Genomic DNA, 15,147 nt, shown 5'->3' on the forward strand with positions numbered 1-15,147 from the left:
AGTCGGAATAGACTCGACGGCACTGGGGGTTTTTATGTGACTCCAAAGCCATGAGGTAAATATGCATTTATTGAGCACCTTAGGTGCCCAGTGACCTCAAGGGCATAAGACTTTGAGACCCAGAGGACATGGAGGGCTTTCTCTGTTTCTGGTGATACCCTTGCAATAGGATGATGAGTGAAGGAATTCACTCAACAAACATTTATTGAGCACCTGCTGTGTTCCAGGCACTGTGCTGGGTACTGGGGTTACGGCAGGGAACAAGATAGAGGAAAATATGTATGCTGGGAGAACTTACCCTCTAGTGGGGAAGACAGACAAAACACATTTAAAAATCAGAAAATAATATAGGATGGTAGAAGATAAACACTATGGGGAGAGGGAGAGCATGATAGGGGATAGGAAAAGCCAGAGGTGGGGACTGAGATATTAAATAGGGTGGTCAGGGTTGAATTCTCTGAGAAGGTGACATTTAAGTAAAGTATCGGAGGAGGTGCAGGAGTGAGCCATATGGAACTCTGGGGAAAGTATGTTCCAGGCAAAGGGAATAGCAGTGCAAAGGTTCTGATGTGTTGTTTCTGAGGTAGTATTGTTGAACGATTCAATGGGCGAAGCATGTGGGGTCAAATAGAGCCAGCTATGCCCCCCCCCACTCTGTCCCTAATCCTGGCCCTTCTAACTGTTCTTCTCTCATCTTGGAACATACTTTCTCCTCCTGACAAGCTTCTGCTGGACCCTCAAGCCTGGACTGGTCCCTCTGATAGCATGCCCAAAGTACATGAGAGAAGTCTCACCATCCTCACTTCTAACAAGCATTCTGGCTGTTGAAGCCTCAAGGAAATCCCCTCTGAGGCTCCCACCCCAACGGTTAGGAGCTTTTCCCTTGGGATTCCACAGACCCTGTAGGCCTCCCTCCCCCATTCTGGTCCCTCAGCCTCCTGCACTGGACCATGATATTCTCAAGGGTGTCTGCTGGATTTATTAGTGTCCCTGAGGAACACACGAGGTGCCTAATAAGTCATTAGGCAAATAAGTGCTGTCCCATTGCTTACCGCACAAAATCTAAACTTCCTGGCACAGGACAGACTTGCAAATCTGTCTGTAAAACCATAAACTGGTTCTGAGCGATGACACACACAGCTGGTTTGTGGTGGTGGCTTCTGGGAGGGGAACTAGCGGAACAGGGGAGAAGGGTTTGGGGAGACAGACTTTTCATTCTATGTATCCTTTTGTACTTTTTGGGTTTTTCTTTATCAGGTGGGTGAGTTACCTCTGAAGATATAAAATGAGTAAATATAATTCTACAAAATAAAGAATTTTTAAATTCCAAAGTACATAGCATTTTAAACATACATCCACAGTTATTCTTGTAGCAATAGAATACACAATGAAATACATTGTGAATTTTTATTAATACTTCACAAAAATGCAAATAAAAAGTTATAGATCATGTGCAAAAAAGGAAAAGGCACCTTTTTAGCACACCATTCAAATCCTCCAGGGCAGGTGCACCACCCCTGCCTTGGCTCTTGCCTGTTTTGATGACAAAAACTTCCCTTCTGTAATAATAACAATTGTTGTCAAGTACCCTCGAATTGGTTCTGACTCATGGCGACCCTTTGCACAACAGAATGAAACGCTGCCTGGTCCTGCCAGCCATCCTCACGATCCATGTTATGTTGGAGCCACTGTGTCAATCCATCTTCGAGGGTCTTTCTCTTTTTCGCTGACCCTCTGCTTTACCAAACATGATGTCCTTCTCCAAGGACTACACGCGAGAACTCTCGCCATCCTCGGTTTTAAGGAGCATTCTGGCTGTGCTTCTTTTATTGAGCTTTGACCATGTGCCAGGCATGGCACGCTTTCGCCTCCATCATTTCATGAAGTCTCACCTCTTCTTTTTCACAGGAGGAAACCTAGGCTGGCTGGGGGACCGCCGCTAAACTCGCCGTCAGTCAAGCCATGCCGGTTGCCAAGTGGGCCGCCTGGACCAGCCCAGAAGGCTGATTTGGGCTCCTGACGCCCCCTGTAGGTCACACCGGGAACGTGACAAAGAACCTACAAATGAGCGTTTGGCTTTGTTTGGGAGGGGAATGAGGGAGGAGGTCCAGGATCTGTGGACTCCCCACTTTGCCCTGTCCTCGGAGAGCCCTGGGAGGTCTGAGGGGACACAGGACCCTGACCTTGGGAGTCTGAGTAGGGGGATACATGGACCTAAGCTGAAGCGCTCGAGAGGGACATAGATAGCCGTGCTCTGGGGTGTGTGAGCAGGGAGACCTGGGAGTGTACCTGCCCTGCAGGGCTGGGGGGCGGGGGGGGTCACGGGTCTGAGGGTTACAGGAACTTGCCCTGAGTAGTCCGAAGGAGAGGACAGTACCCCGCCCTAGCGGGGTGAGGGGCACTTGTCCTGCCCTGGAGCTTCTGAAGGGGGAGCCATCGCCCTGTTTTGGAGAGCGAGACTGAAGCCCGAAGACAACCTGTTCCAGAGTAGAACTTCCCCATAGGATTTCCAAGGAGCGGCTGGTGGATCAGAACTGCTGACCTTTTACTTAGCAGCCAAGCTCTTAACCACTGCGCCACCAGAGCTGCAGCCAGAAGAAAGCAACACCTAAAATCAACTCTCCTGCAGGGCATCCCAGTGATGGTGCGACAGGCCCAATTCCATTAAGGGCTGGGCTGCCCACGGAAAGGTGGGCGGTTCGAACCCACCAACCGCCCTGTGGGAGACAGATGTGGCAGTCAGCTTCCTTAGAGATTGTTCTTGTTAGGAGTCGCTTTGAACCGACACATAGCGACCCTATAGGAAAGATTAGAACTGCCCCATGTGGTTTCCAAGGAGGGCTGGTAGATTCCAAATGTTGACCTTTTGGATAGCAGCCCCCCTTAGCTCTTAACTGCGCCACCAGGCTCCCCCTAAAGGTTACACCTTTGGAAACCTTATGGAGCAGTTCTACTTTGTGCTGTAGAGTCACTATGAGTCGGAATCGACTCACGGGAACGGGTTTGTTTTTTTTCGTTTGTTCGTTTAGGCCCAATTCCAAGGGCTTTCTGTGGGAGCTAAGGCCTTTCACTCAAAAAAAAAAAAAAAGACCAAAAGCTCCACCCATTTGGATACGCCTTAGAGGTTACTTGGGAGGGGCGAAGGGCGTGGCCGACGCCGAAAGCGTACCGTTATTGGCTGTATACCTTCAGGTCCCCGCCCCCCAGCCGTGGGCGGGCCACTCTTCCGGACTTAAGGCTCATTGGCTGAATAAGGAACGTGCTCTTCAGGACGAGAAGGTCTCATGGCCTCGATTCCTCCGCGGGCTAGCGGAGGCTAGACCCAATTGGGCGAGGCCTACAGAGGGGCGGGGTCTTCTTATTCTGGGGTCGCGTTCCCGGGTCTAGCAGACCGTTCTTTAGGCCCGAAGTGAAAACTGGCGTCTAGGAAGTAGTGCTGGTGTGGGGGTGGAGTCATGCTAGTCCGTACCTCGCTGCCCTGACTCTGGCGCACCAGGCAACCAGCATCGAATCCTAGCGGGGCGGGCCGTGTCGCGTGCGTGACGTCATCGTAGGGCGCTGCGCACAGCCGGAGGGAGCACGACCTCTCGTGGCACAGGGAGCGGTGCGGCTATGTTGCAGCTAGTCCGTTCCGGGGTGCGGGCATGGGTTCGGCCTGCCGGCTGCCGGGTGAGGCTGGGAGCCGGAGAGCAAAGATCTGGGGGCCCGGTGGCACTCCTCACTCTCCCGCAGCGCTTACAGGGCCTGAACTCGCTGGCGGAAGAGGCAGCGCCGCCGGCAGTGGAACCGGAGCCGGTGGCAAGCTCAGGTGAAGCTGCCAGGGTAGCCCGAGGAAGGACAGCGGCAGGGAGAGCTGACCTTTGACCTTCACCCTTGACTTTCCAATCGCTCTAGGTCCTCCGGCGCCCACGTTGCGCAGGTGCGAGCTCCCATTGCCCGCGCACCGGCGCCCGATGCAGGCCTGGGTAGAGTCCTTGCGGGGCTTCGATCAGGAGCGTGTGGGCCTGGCTGAGCTGCACCCCGACGTCTTCGCCGCGGCACCCAGGTAGGTCCACACTGGATGCGGGGGCTGTAATATAGTAAACTGGGTGGCAGGGGAGCGAGCAATCCGAATGACCCGGACTCGTACACTTGGGAAAGTGCTCGATCTGTAGATCCTCGGTTTCCTCACCTGTCAAAAGAGGGTGGTGATGTCCCTGCCGCAGAGTTGTGGTGAGGTGGACGGTTGAGAGATAACGTCCTCTAGTGGTTAAGGACGCCGAATTCTGGAGCCAGACCTGTTGTGTGCCATCGAGTGGATTCTGACTCATAGTGACCCTGTGGGACAGAGTAGAACTGCCTAGAAAACCCTATGGGGCAGTTCTAGTCTAACCTGTAGGGCTCCAGTGAGTCAGAATCCAATGAATGGCACACAGCAACAATTTTTGCGGGACCTGATTGGCAGGTCTTTTCTCCTGCAGAGCTACTCATGGGTTCCAACTGCCAACCTATTAGTTAACAGCCTTGCACTTAACTGTTGCACCAGAAGATCCCCGTGATACTTAAATGAGTTAATTCTAGCATATAAGTTCTATAGAACTGTTATCTATTTTTTTTAATGAAAATGAGCACTAACAATGACTAAAGGGCGCTAGGTGGTGCAAACAATTTGCACTCCACTGCTAACCTGAAGGTTGGTGGTTCAAACCCAGACAGTGGAAGAACAGGCCTGGTGATCTGCTCCCATTAAGACTGCAGCCAAGATAACCCTATGGAGCAGTTCTACTCTGTAACACATAGAGTTGCCAAGAGTCAGAATCAACTCAGTGGCAACTAACAACAGTGACTGAGTCCTTACTGTGACCCTTTTGTTGCATACGGTGGAATCGATTCTGATTCACAGCAACACTGTAGGACAGAGTAGAACTGCCCCTGAGGGTTTCCAAGGCTGTAACTTTTACAGAAGCAGACTGCCACATCTTTCTACTGCAGAGCAGCTGGTCAGTTCAAACCACTGACCTTTCCATTGACAGCCGAGCAGTTAACCACTGTGCCACCAAGGGTCCTCCACTGTGTACCTAGCACAGCCTATTTACACTTTAGTTAACTGCATTCTCATAGAAAGGGTTCTTTTATCTTTATTTTGTAGATAAAGGAACAGAGACATACACAGGTTAAATAACTTGCCCAAGGTCACACAGTTTGTAAGCGATTGAGCCACGATCTCAACCTGTGCAAGGCAACTGCAAACTGTCATTCAATGAGGAGTATGATGCTTCTCATATGCATAATGTGGAGCACAAAAGTCCTTTTAAAGTATTAGTATTAGTATTTGTATGGTTTGGTCCCCACCTTAACAGTGATCCAGTCTAAGGTGGTTGTTAGCAGCCATTGGGTCAGTCTTGACTCATGGCGACCCCATGCATGATGGAACGAAATGCTGCCCACGATCAGTTGCAGATCAGACCATTGTGATCCATATGGTTTTCATTGACTGATTTTCAGATGTAGATTGCCAGGCCTTTCTTCCTAGTCTTTCTTAGTTTGGACTCTCCACCAAAACCTTTTCAGCATCGTAGCAACACACAAGCCTCTGCTGACAGACATGTGGTGGCTGTACATGAGGTGCATTGGGTGGGACTCAAACCCGAGTCTCCTGCATGGAATGTGAGAATTCTACTACTGACCCACCACTGCCCCTTCCGACCTTACAGAGGATGACAAGAAGTTAAAAAAAACAACGCATTTTGTTTACTCTGTAAATATCTATGAAACACCTACTGTGTGCCAGGCCCCATTCTAGATGTTGGGAATACAGCTTTGAATGAGCACCAAGGTTGCTCGTGTTGCTTATAGCCTAGAGCAGGGGTCAGCAAACTTTTTCTGTAAAGGGCCATGTAATAAAATATTTTAGGCTTTCCAGGCCCTGAGGTCACTGTTGCAACTACTTATCTCTGCCACTGCAGTGCAAAAGAAACCGTGAAAAAAAAACAAACCTGTTGCCATTGAATTATAGATGATACACAAACAAATGAGCATGACTTTATCAAGCCAATAAAACTTTGCAACTAAAACTTCATTTACAAAACAGTCAGCAGGTAGGTTTGGCCTGTGGGCCACAGTTTGCCAACCCATGGCAAACTACCCTGGCAGCCATGTCCAATGTTGCTAAATAATGCGAACCATGTGTACAATTTTAAACTTTCCAGTAGCCACATTTTAAAAAGTGGAAAGAAACAGCTGGGATTTTCAGTAACGTATTTTATGTAATCCAATTTGTATAAGATAATGTCATTCAGTATGCGGCACTAGACGCGTTTCAGGTGTTCAGTAGCCGCACATGGCCGGCGTCTACTGTGTTGGACAGCACAGAACTAGAGAGGCAAACTCGTCCATAAAGAAGACACACTAAGTAAGCTGTAATGTTAGGAAAGTAAAAAAGGTACCCTGAGAAGGAGGAAGGGGGACTTCTCTCAGAAATACTGTTTGAACTGAAATCTGTAGGCTAAGAAGGAACCAACAGAAGAGTGTTTCAAGAAGAAGGAACAGCAAGGGCAAAGGTCCTGAGGCTGGACACCATCTCACAGAGAGTCCAGAATGGCTGGTGGTTGTACAAGATGGGGCCACAGAGGGCGAGGGGCAAATGGCACAGGGCCCCTGGGCTGCAAGGAGGAGCCTGGGTTTCCTCCAGTGGGTGGGGAGCTGTGGGAGGGTTTTAAGCAGAGGCGAGGCTTCCTCTCATGTCTCCGTCCTTCCCCACAGGCTGGACATTCTGCACCAGGTCGCCATCTGGCAGAAGAACTTCAAGAGAATCGTGAGTGCCCTGAGTGGGATGAGGTGGGAGGAAGGAGCTTTCTGAAGGAGAGGGAGCAGGAGGCGGAGGAAGCCCCATGGTGTGCCTTCTCTGTCTGCTGAACTGGTCACAGATAAGTCATTTGCCAGGCGTTTTCTGAGCACCGACTGCACCAGGCCTTGTGCTAGGTGAGAGGATATAGCAGTGAATGAGACAGGCAGGGGCCCGGCCCTCAAACTCTCGTTCTAGTGGGAGCCTTGAACAGGAGTCAAGTAGTCATGCCTGTAAATCTGTACTTGTAGGAAATCATCCTACCTCCCTTCTCACCTGGGTCACCCTTTACACAGCAGCCAGAGGGACCTTCCTAAATGTCCCAGCTACCCATGGCCTTTGCATGAAGGCTGAGCTCCTTGGTTCTCATTCAAGGCCCTGGGAGCTGCAGATGCTGCACCCTCTCTGACCAGACTGAGCTGACTACAGTTCATCTCCCATTTGCCTGTCCAACTCCCCTCATCCTTCAGGTCCCTGGGCCATGCCTCTTCCAGGAAGCCCTCCCTGACCTCCTCTGGGTCCCCCATAGCTCCTCGCATTGTCCTCACAGCCCTCAGAACATTTAACCTCAGGTCTGCAGTAGGAGTTAATCAGTAAAGGAGGCAATGAGACTGAGTTGAGGGTAGAGGGAGCAGTATGTGCACAGGCCCTGTGGCAGAGACCAAAAGGAGCCCAGCATAGCTGTGGAGGTCAGTGGGAGGACAGTGAGGAATTTGAATTTTATGCCAAGAGCCTTGAAGAACCTGTTATCAATCTCTGCCTTCTGTCTGCCCACCCCAGAGGTCCAGCATGTCCTTCTGCTCAGACCCTCCATGTCTCCCCGCTCACTGCCTTAGAATAAAGTCCTCAGAGCAGTGTCTGAAGCTCCTCGTGACCCCCCACACGGTCCTCTCTGATGCTGTCTAGTCACATCTTCGCCATGCCCTGCCTTCCTTTCAGTTGCAGCCACATTAAAATCATTCAAAAATATTGAGCACCTACTGTATGCCAGGCAGCAGAGCCCTGTCTTTGTGGGGCTGACATTTGGAGCGTGTTGGGGAAACCTCTAATTCCTTTATCTCCCCTTGTCCCCCCAGTTACCCTGCCCCAGGTCTGGCTCTCCTCAGGCAGGTCTGGTCTATCCAACTCACTGCTGTGCCCCTGGACCTGGCACCCAGCAGCTACTTGATGACATCTGCCTTAAAGACATGACTTTCTCATTGCTTTGTGCCCACAGAGCTATGCCAAGACCAAGACTAGGGCTGAGGTGCGGGGCGGTGGCCGGAAGCCCTGGCCGCAGAAAGGCTGTGGGCGTGCCCGTCATGGCAGCATCCGCTCCCCAATCTGGCGAGGAGGTAAGCAGGCAGGGCAGGGAGGGCTCTGGGCAAGTACAGAGGCTGCCTACATCTGGAGCCTCAGATACTTTGTCAGCCCCATGTCTCCACTTCAGCATCTCAGCTGGGCAGGAGTGTCAGAACTCGGGCCCACAGACCTCACTGTCCCCTCCCCCAGAGCTCAGACTCCAGCCTTTCAACAGACGGTGGCCAGAGCCCATCTAGACTGCTGTCTTCCATCTTTTCTGGGCCACCCTTTACACAACAGACAGAAAGATATTCCTTAACGTCCCAGCTCCTCATGGCCTTTGTGTGAAGTCTGAGCTCCTTGCCTTGGCGTTAGAGGTCCTGGCAGCTGCAGATCCCACGCCCTCTCTGACCAAACTGAGCTGACTAGAGTCCGTCTCCCATTTGCCTGCCCGACTTCTTTCGTCCTTCAGGTGTCTTTTTGGACCACACCTCCTCCACGAAGCCCTCCCTGACCTCTGGGCCCCCCACAGCCCCTTGTGTTGCTCCTCACAGCCCTGAATCCTGCTCTAGTCCAGCATCTGTCTGCCCTGCCAGAGCCAGACAGTGTGAGGAGAGGGATGGTGTCTGTGTTGCTCCCTGCTGCCTGTCCCAGGGCCCAGCAGAGAGTGGACACCCCAGCACGCAGTCCTCACCAGGGCGTCTCCCCTGATGCCAGTGCTCCCAAAACACATCCAGCTCTCATGTCTCTGATGCCTGGCTCCCCTGTAGACCTGGAAGTTTTTAATCTATTAGTAATTGTAGCCTTAACAGCTGGTGCTAATAACTAAGCTCATGTTCTGTACTGCCCTGTGTGCTGTATAATAATTAAGGTCACGCTCTGCTGTTTTACGCGTTCCGTGCTGTAACCCATGCAGTCCTTTGTGGTAGGAACCACCATCAGATCTCAGGGTTTGACCATTGTGGAAACTGAGGCCCAGTGAGACAAAGTCACTTGTCCCAGGTGACACCTGATCCAGTCTCCCCTCCATTCTTACTTGAGGCCCTGCCATCTTTGCTAGCCTTCAGCCTGGTTCTTCCAGCCTTCCCTCCACTACCCCCACACCAGCCACCAAGGTGACCTCCAAGCCCAGCTGTGGCCTGGCCTGCTCACACAGCTCTGTCCCCACAGGAGGCATTGCCCATGGCCCCCGGGGCCCCACGAGTTACTACTACATGTTGCCTATGAAAGTACGAGTGCTGGGTCTCAAGGTGGCACTGACTGTCAAGCTGGCCCAGGTATAGCCTGCACCCCAGTCCCGTTGGGACCCACAGGGCCCTGGAGCCAGGGGTGTAGGGGCTCAGACCATTCTGTCCTCCCACCAGGACAACCTGCACATCGTGGACTCCCTGGAGCTGCCGACCCCAGACTCCCAATACCTGACAGAGCTGGCCCAGTACCGCCGCTGGGGGGACTCTGTGCTCCTTGTGGACTTGTGAGGCACAGGACGAGCAGGGAGGTGGGGGATGGAGTGCATTCTCTGCAGGGCTCACCTCTGGCCTCCATTACAGAGCACACGAGGAGATGCCGCAGAACGTGGTGTCGTCCACCTCTGGGCTGAAGACCTTCAATCTGATCCCGGCTGTTGGTGAGCTGCCCCCGGGGCCCCAGGTGCACATGCAGGCCAGGCGATCAGGGACGCCGGCCAGTTCACATCATCCACGGGCCACACTCAGGGGCCGAGTGGTCTTAGGCAGTGGCTGCCCTCTTTGTCCCTCAGCTTCTCTGAACGTACCCTCAAGAGGAGTGTGTTTCTTAAGAGATGCTTTAAGGATGCCAATAAGTCACATCTGTAAACACTCCTGGTCCGGTGCTGGGCATGGCATGAGAGCCGGCCTTGCTGGCTGTGCTCACTCAGAGAGGTGGAGAGGCAGGAGCAGGGCGGGCCCCAGCGGCCAGTCAGTCCTGAGCACGTCACACCTGTCACCGCATTGGCCTGTCCCAGACCTCTGTCTCTGTCTGTCCTCCTGGACAGCTGCATGGAGGAGCTGCACAGGCATCTCAGATACATCCAGTGCTGAGTCCTATGTGTCTCCCCCCCGCTGCCCCAAGCTGCCTCCTCTGCAGCCTTCCTCATCCCGGTACTCAGAACTTTCCAGTGGTTCAGGTCTGAAACCACCCCACCCTCCTTGACTCCTCACCTCCTCCCTGCCTGTCGGGGCTGCCTTCAAACATATCTAGAATCTGACCACTTCTCACCACCCTGGTCCTGCCCCCACTGTTTGCCACCTGAACCCTGTAGTCACCCCCTCCCTGGTCCAAATATTCCCATTCTCTACCCCCACAGGCTGTCCCCCCTACAGCTGCCAGAGGGCGCCTGTGAGCACCTGATTCAGGGGCCGCCCCTCTGCTCAGATCCCTCCATATTCCCACCTCACTCAGGGTAAAAGCCTAAGTCCTTCCTACGGCTTGTGGGGACCTGCACCATCTGCCCTGTCCCCTCCCACTGTGCCCTCATCCCACCCCACTCCTGCCACACCGGCTGCCCTCTGTTGCACGGTGTGATGTGTTCACTTGCCATGTTTATCTTCTGTCTCCCCCTGCCGGAATGTAGGGCAGAGATCCGGGCCAAGCTCAGTGGATCCTGGAAGGTGGGGTGGGGGACTCTCGGCCAATCAGCAGTTGATGAACTAAGGACAGCCCCTGGCCCAGAGCCTTGCCAGTTGTGAGCTTCGAGCCAGGATTTGAACCCAGGCTGCCGGGCTCCTGAACCCACACTTTGAACCACTAGACCAGGAGGGGTGCTTTCCCAGGCTGGGTCAGGGGTGGGGATGGAGGCACCCGTCACACCCTTGACCTCACGTCGACCCGCCCCCCAGGCCTGAACGTGCACAGCATGCTCAAGCACCAGACCCTGGTCCTGACCCTGCGCACCGTCGACTTCCTGGAGGAGAAGCTGCTCTGGCATGACTCGCGATACAGGCCCCTCTACCCCTTCCACCTGCCCTACTGCGACTTCCCCTGACCCCCGCCCTGCCCAGCCAGGCCCTGATGCCTGTCCTCCTATACCCACTGTCCTACTATACCGGCTGTCCTCCTGTACTGCCCTTAATGCCGGGCGCCCACTCTGAGCCAGGCCGAGGAGGCCTCCCTGCCACAAGGGAGGAAGCCAAGGCCACGGCTCACAAGAAGGAAAGAGCAACTCTGCAGAGAGCCCCAACAAGCTCCTGCCCCGTCTCTCCTTTTTTTAATAAATTTTTATTTTTTAATCAAAGACGTGGGAAAACTAGAGAATGGCTCCTTGCCACTTTGTTTATTGTGAATAATTGCATCTGGTGGGTTGGGTTCCTTCACCGGTTCCAGGCATTGCCAGGTCCTTATTTCCTTAAGGGCTCACAGTCTCCTTTGAAAGCACCATCAGGGCTGTTTATAGAAATTGCCCAGAATTAGCTCACAGATGAGTCACTGATTTGGGCGAATGCAGAGGAGTGTGGGTGCCGACGGTTCCCAGGAACTGACTCCTGGCGTGTCCCCCGAGCACAGTCATCCTACATGTTCATCCCAGAAAGGATTCGTGGTCTGTTTGTACAGCCCTTCAGGTGGACAGCTCGGGCTTGATCCCACACATAATCAGGATTCGCAGACCTGAAATTTTACCACAGCGATTTCCCGGAGGAGTCAGAAAAGCAAATGGGCCACAGTAAACAAGCTAATAAATACATTTCTAAAAGCAGCTAAACCAGTATCCTTATTCTTCCACCTGTTGTTGTTTGCTCCCAAGTTAATTTTTTTCATAACCGTAACACAGACTATAAAATCCCCCCCCCCAAAATAAAAATAAAATAACATGGCCAATTGATTTAAAGTCTGCCATGCATGCACTTCTGTGCATATGGGCCTGGCTAGAGCCGGTGGCCACAGCAACGCCCCATTGGCCGGGCTCCCTTGCTGCAAACACCTCTGGAATGCCTCTAGAGCTTACACACATTCTTTGGAAGTCCTCAGTGGATGTAAGCTTGGATCTTTAAAGCACCAGATTTGACTACGTGAAGAAAGACAAGCCATTTGGAGCCAAACAATAAGTAAAGAGGTGGTGAGGCTGGGCAGGAAATGCCACTTGGGCTGAAGTTGAGCTGTTACCTGCCTCCGGTGTGCCTCTTGCCCAGCACCGGAGGGGGTTCCAGGACTTAGAGTAAGACCGAGCTCTCGTCTTGACTGTGCAGTCCAGCCTAGGTAACCTAGACAGCCAAACTAAGGTAAAAATGCATCTCAGTTGTCAGTAGGAAGTGGGGCAAGACCAAGCCCTGCCCATGAGGGTTTTTTAGGGACATCATCTAGAACCTGGTGCCCCATGCTGGAACCTCTGGCTAGACCAAGGGTGTGGAAAGGCATCAGGAGACATGATGTCTAGAATGTGCTTTAAGACAATCAGGGTGTACATGGGAATCCCTGGGTGGTGCCAGTAGTTACACGCTTGGCTGCTAACCAAAAGATTGGAGGTTCAAGTCCACCAAGGCACCTCAGAAGAAAGGCCTGAGGATCTACTTCCAAAAAACTTAGCCATCAAAAACCCTGTGGAGTATCATTCTACTCTGACCTGTGGGGTTGCCATGAGTTAGAATTGACTCTCTGGCAACTGGTTCTGGCCTGGTATGGGGGAAGGTGGGGGGTGCAAGGGGAGAGAAGAGACGAGATGGCCCTGAGAACTGTTGGGCGACGAGATCCCTCACGCGTGCGCTCTGCTATTGCCTCTGTGTGGAATTCTCCAGGAAAAAAGGCCTTTTTAAGGGTGGGGGAGTAAGAAAGGGATGGGTGAAGATACACCTTCAGAGGAGCTGTTACTACCTGCAAGTCCTCTTGGGAGAAGGCCTAACCCAGAGCCCAGGGAGGGAGGGGACTTCACAGCCTTCGAAATGTCCTTGAAAACAGAACACCCAGGACTCTGGCAGGGCCTGGCCCAAGAGAGCTGCAGCAGGCTGAGGGGGCTGAGATCTGCGTCCCCAAGAAAGCGGAGGCGAGGGGCAGGCAGCTCTGGTGGAGGAGCCCCGGCGTCCTTACTGGCGTTCGGCCTGTAGGCCCCGGGGGTGAGGAGGTCTCCGCGGAAAGAGGGTAGATGGCAGGACCCAGCCCCAGGGATGGAGGGAGGAGCCGCCACCCCAGCAAGGGGGGCTGCAAGAGAGACGGGGTCCCAAGGAGCCCAGAAAACACCCAAGAAAGAGCTTCATGTAGCCCCCAGATACACCTGGGGCACCCAGAGTGTGAAGCCACCAGCAAGGAGGAGCTGCACTGTCCCCTTTCCCCTTCTCCCTGTACCTGCCAGCCCCAGCAGAAGGTTCCAGATGTTGGTCGGGGGGCAGGAAGAGAGGGCACAGCAGAGGAGCCGACTGGCTTCCCCACCCAGGCCTCCAACCTGGAGAGGCCTGGGGTGGGGCTGGGGAATCCACCACAAAGTCCAGTTCAAAGGTTTGAAGGTGATGCTGACCTGCCTCCTGGGTCTGTCAGCATTCTCAGTCGGCGGCGGGGCAAGGTTTCTACCACAGAATAGCTTTCAAGGGGCAGAGGGAGGAGCAAGGTTTTGTTTGATAAAAAATCCACACGTCATGAATGTTTACTTTACACCCTAGGCCTATTAGGAGGAATTATGATCCTCGTGTGAACAAGGGCTGTGGGAAGTGCATATTTCTGCCTAGAGAGTTTGGGGTGAGACTCTCAAGCTGAACCCCAAGGGAAATAGGCTAACAGTAACCACTAGGATGGCTCTCCCTCTGCTGAGCTGCACAGAGCTTTGTGTAAGAACCATCTGAGTGAAATTTCATAAGTATAACCATCCTGGTTTTTTTTTTTAATTGTGGTAAATATGTATATAACAACAAAACAAAAAAAAACCCCATTGCTGTCGAGTAGATTCCAACTCATAGTGACCCTATAGAACAGAGTAGAAGTACCCCACAGAGTTTCCAAGGAGCACCTGGTGGGTTAGAACCATCGACCTTTTGGTTACCAGTGGTAGCGCTTCACCACTATGCCCCCAGGGTTTCCGTAGAGAACAAAGCATTTGCCAATTCAACAATTTTTACATGTACAATTCAGTGACACTGTTTACGTTCATCAACTTGTGCAACCTTGGCTACTACCCTTTTCCCAATGATTCCATCACCATTAACAGAAACTCAATGTCCCCTAAGCAATGACAACCCCTCCCATCCACCCCCGGTAACTACTAATAAGCTTTGGTCTCTTTGCATTTGCCTTTTTCATGTATATGGAATCATATGGTATTTGTCCTTTCGTGGCTGGCTTATTTTACACAGCATAACCCCTGTTCTTCCTGGGATCACCTCCCAGATAAACAATCTGCAGTCTCAGCCTTGTCTCAGGGTCTGCTTTGGGGGGGAAACGTAAGCTAAAACACAGCCGGTAAGTAAAAAAGCCTAGATTCAAACCCCAACCTGATCAAATCTCGTGTGCCAAACCCCGTTTCATTCCAACCCTGCCTCCCAACCCATCCTTTGGGTGCCTGTTACAGATCGAATTGTGTCCCCCAAAAATGTGCGTCAACTTGGCTAGGCCATGATTCCTAGTATTGTATGGTTGTCCTCCATTTTATGATCTGATGTAATCTTCCTATGTGTTGTAAATCCTTATCTCTGCCTGTGCTTAATGAGGCAACATTAAGTTATGTTAAAGAGGATTAGGGCAGGATGCAACACCCTTACGCAGGTCACAGCCCTGATCCAAAGTAAGGGGAGTTTCCCAGGGGTGTGGCCTGCATCACCTTTTATTTATGAGAGATAAAAGGAGACAGAAGCCAGCAGAGAAAGAGGGACCTCCTACCAGCAAGAAAGAAAAGCGGGGAGTGGAGCGTGTTTTTGAATTCAGGGTCCCTGCGCTGAGAAACCCCTAGACCCAGGGGAAGGTTTGATGACAACTTTCCCACAGAGCCAACAGAGAGAGAAAGTCTTCCCCTGGAGTTGGCACCCTGAATTTGGACTTCTAGCCTCCTAAACTGCAAGAGAATAAATTTCTGTTTTTTTAAAAAGCCATCCACTTGCGGTATTTCTGTT

At 52.3% G+C, this 15,147-nt stretch overlaps 1 protein-coding gene and 1 long non-coding RNA gene across 2 annotated transcripts; one reads left to right on the forward strand and one right to left on the reverse strand.

The window, feature by feature from the left end:
* The first annotated feature begins 3,239 nt into the window (after positions 1 to 3,239).
* On the forward strand, positions 3,240 to 11,366 carry MRPL4 (mitochondrial ribosomal protein L4). Its single transcript, XM_049876830.1, has 8 exons — positions 3,240 to 3,808; positions 3,895 to 4,045; positions 6,742 to 6,793; positions 8,040 to 8,157; positions 9,275 to 9,381; positions 9,469 to 9,578; positions 9,655 to 9,731; positions 10,963 to 11,366. Exons 1-8 carry the CDS (start codon positions 3,613 to 3,615, stop codon positions 11,106 to 11,108), a joined length of 957 nt encoding a protein of 318 aa, XP_049732787.1. The 5' UTR covers positions 3,240 to 3,612; the 3' UTR covers positions 11,109 to 11,366.
* Positions 11,367 to 11,641: 275 nt separating this feature from the next.
* On the reverse strand, positions 11,642 to 13,581 carry LOC126072136 (uncharacterized). Its single transcript, XR_007516461.1, has 3 exons — positions 13,397 to 13,581; positions 12,224 to 12,334; positions 11,642 to 11,728 (listed from the first exon to the last, which is right to left on the reverse strand). It is a non-coding gene; the product is annotated as an uncharacterized LOC126072136 (long non-coding RNA).
* Between the last annotated feature and the right edge of the window lie 1,566 nt (positions 13,582 to 15,147).

The sequence above is a fragment of the Elephas maximus genome, chromosome 3 (genome assembly GCF_024166365.1).
Source record: "Elephas maximus indicus isolate mEleMax1 chromosome 3, mEleMax1 primary haplotype, whole genome shotgun sequence".
Classification (NCBI taxonomy): domain Eukaryota; kingdom Metazoa; phylum Chordata; class Mammalia; order Proboscidea; family Elephantidae; genus Elephas; species Elephas maximus.

Excerpts from the sequence above, each read along its gene's own strand:
- MRPL4 (XM_049876830.1), top strand. The coding sequence starts at position 3,613 with ATGTTGCAGCTAGTCCGTTCCGGGGTGCGGGCATGGGTTCGGCCTGCC. Across the intron at positions 3,809-3,894 it reads GGAGCCGGTGGCAAGCTCAG|GTCCTCCGGCGCCCACGTTG; the intron begins GTGAAGCTGCCA and ends CAATCGCTCTAG. Across the intron at positions 9,732-10,962 it reads CAATCTGATCCCGGCTGTTG|GCCTGAACGTGCACAGCATG; the intron begins GTGAGCTGCCCC and ends CCCGCCCCCCAG.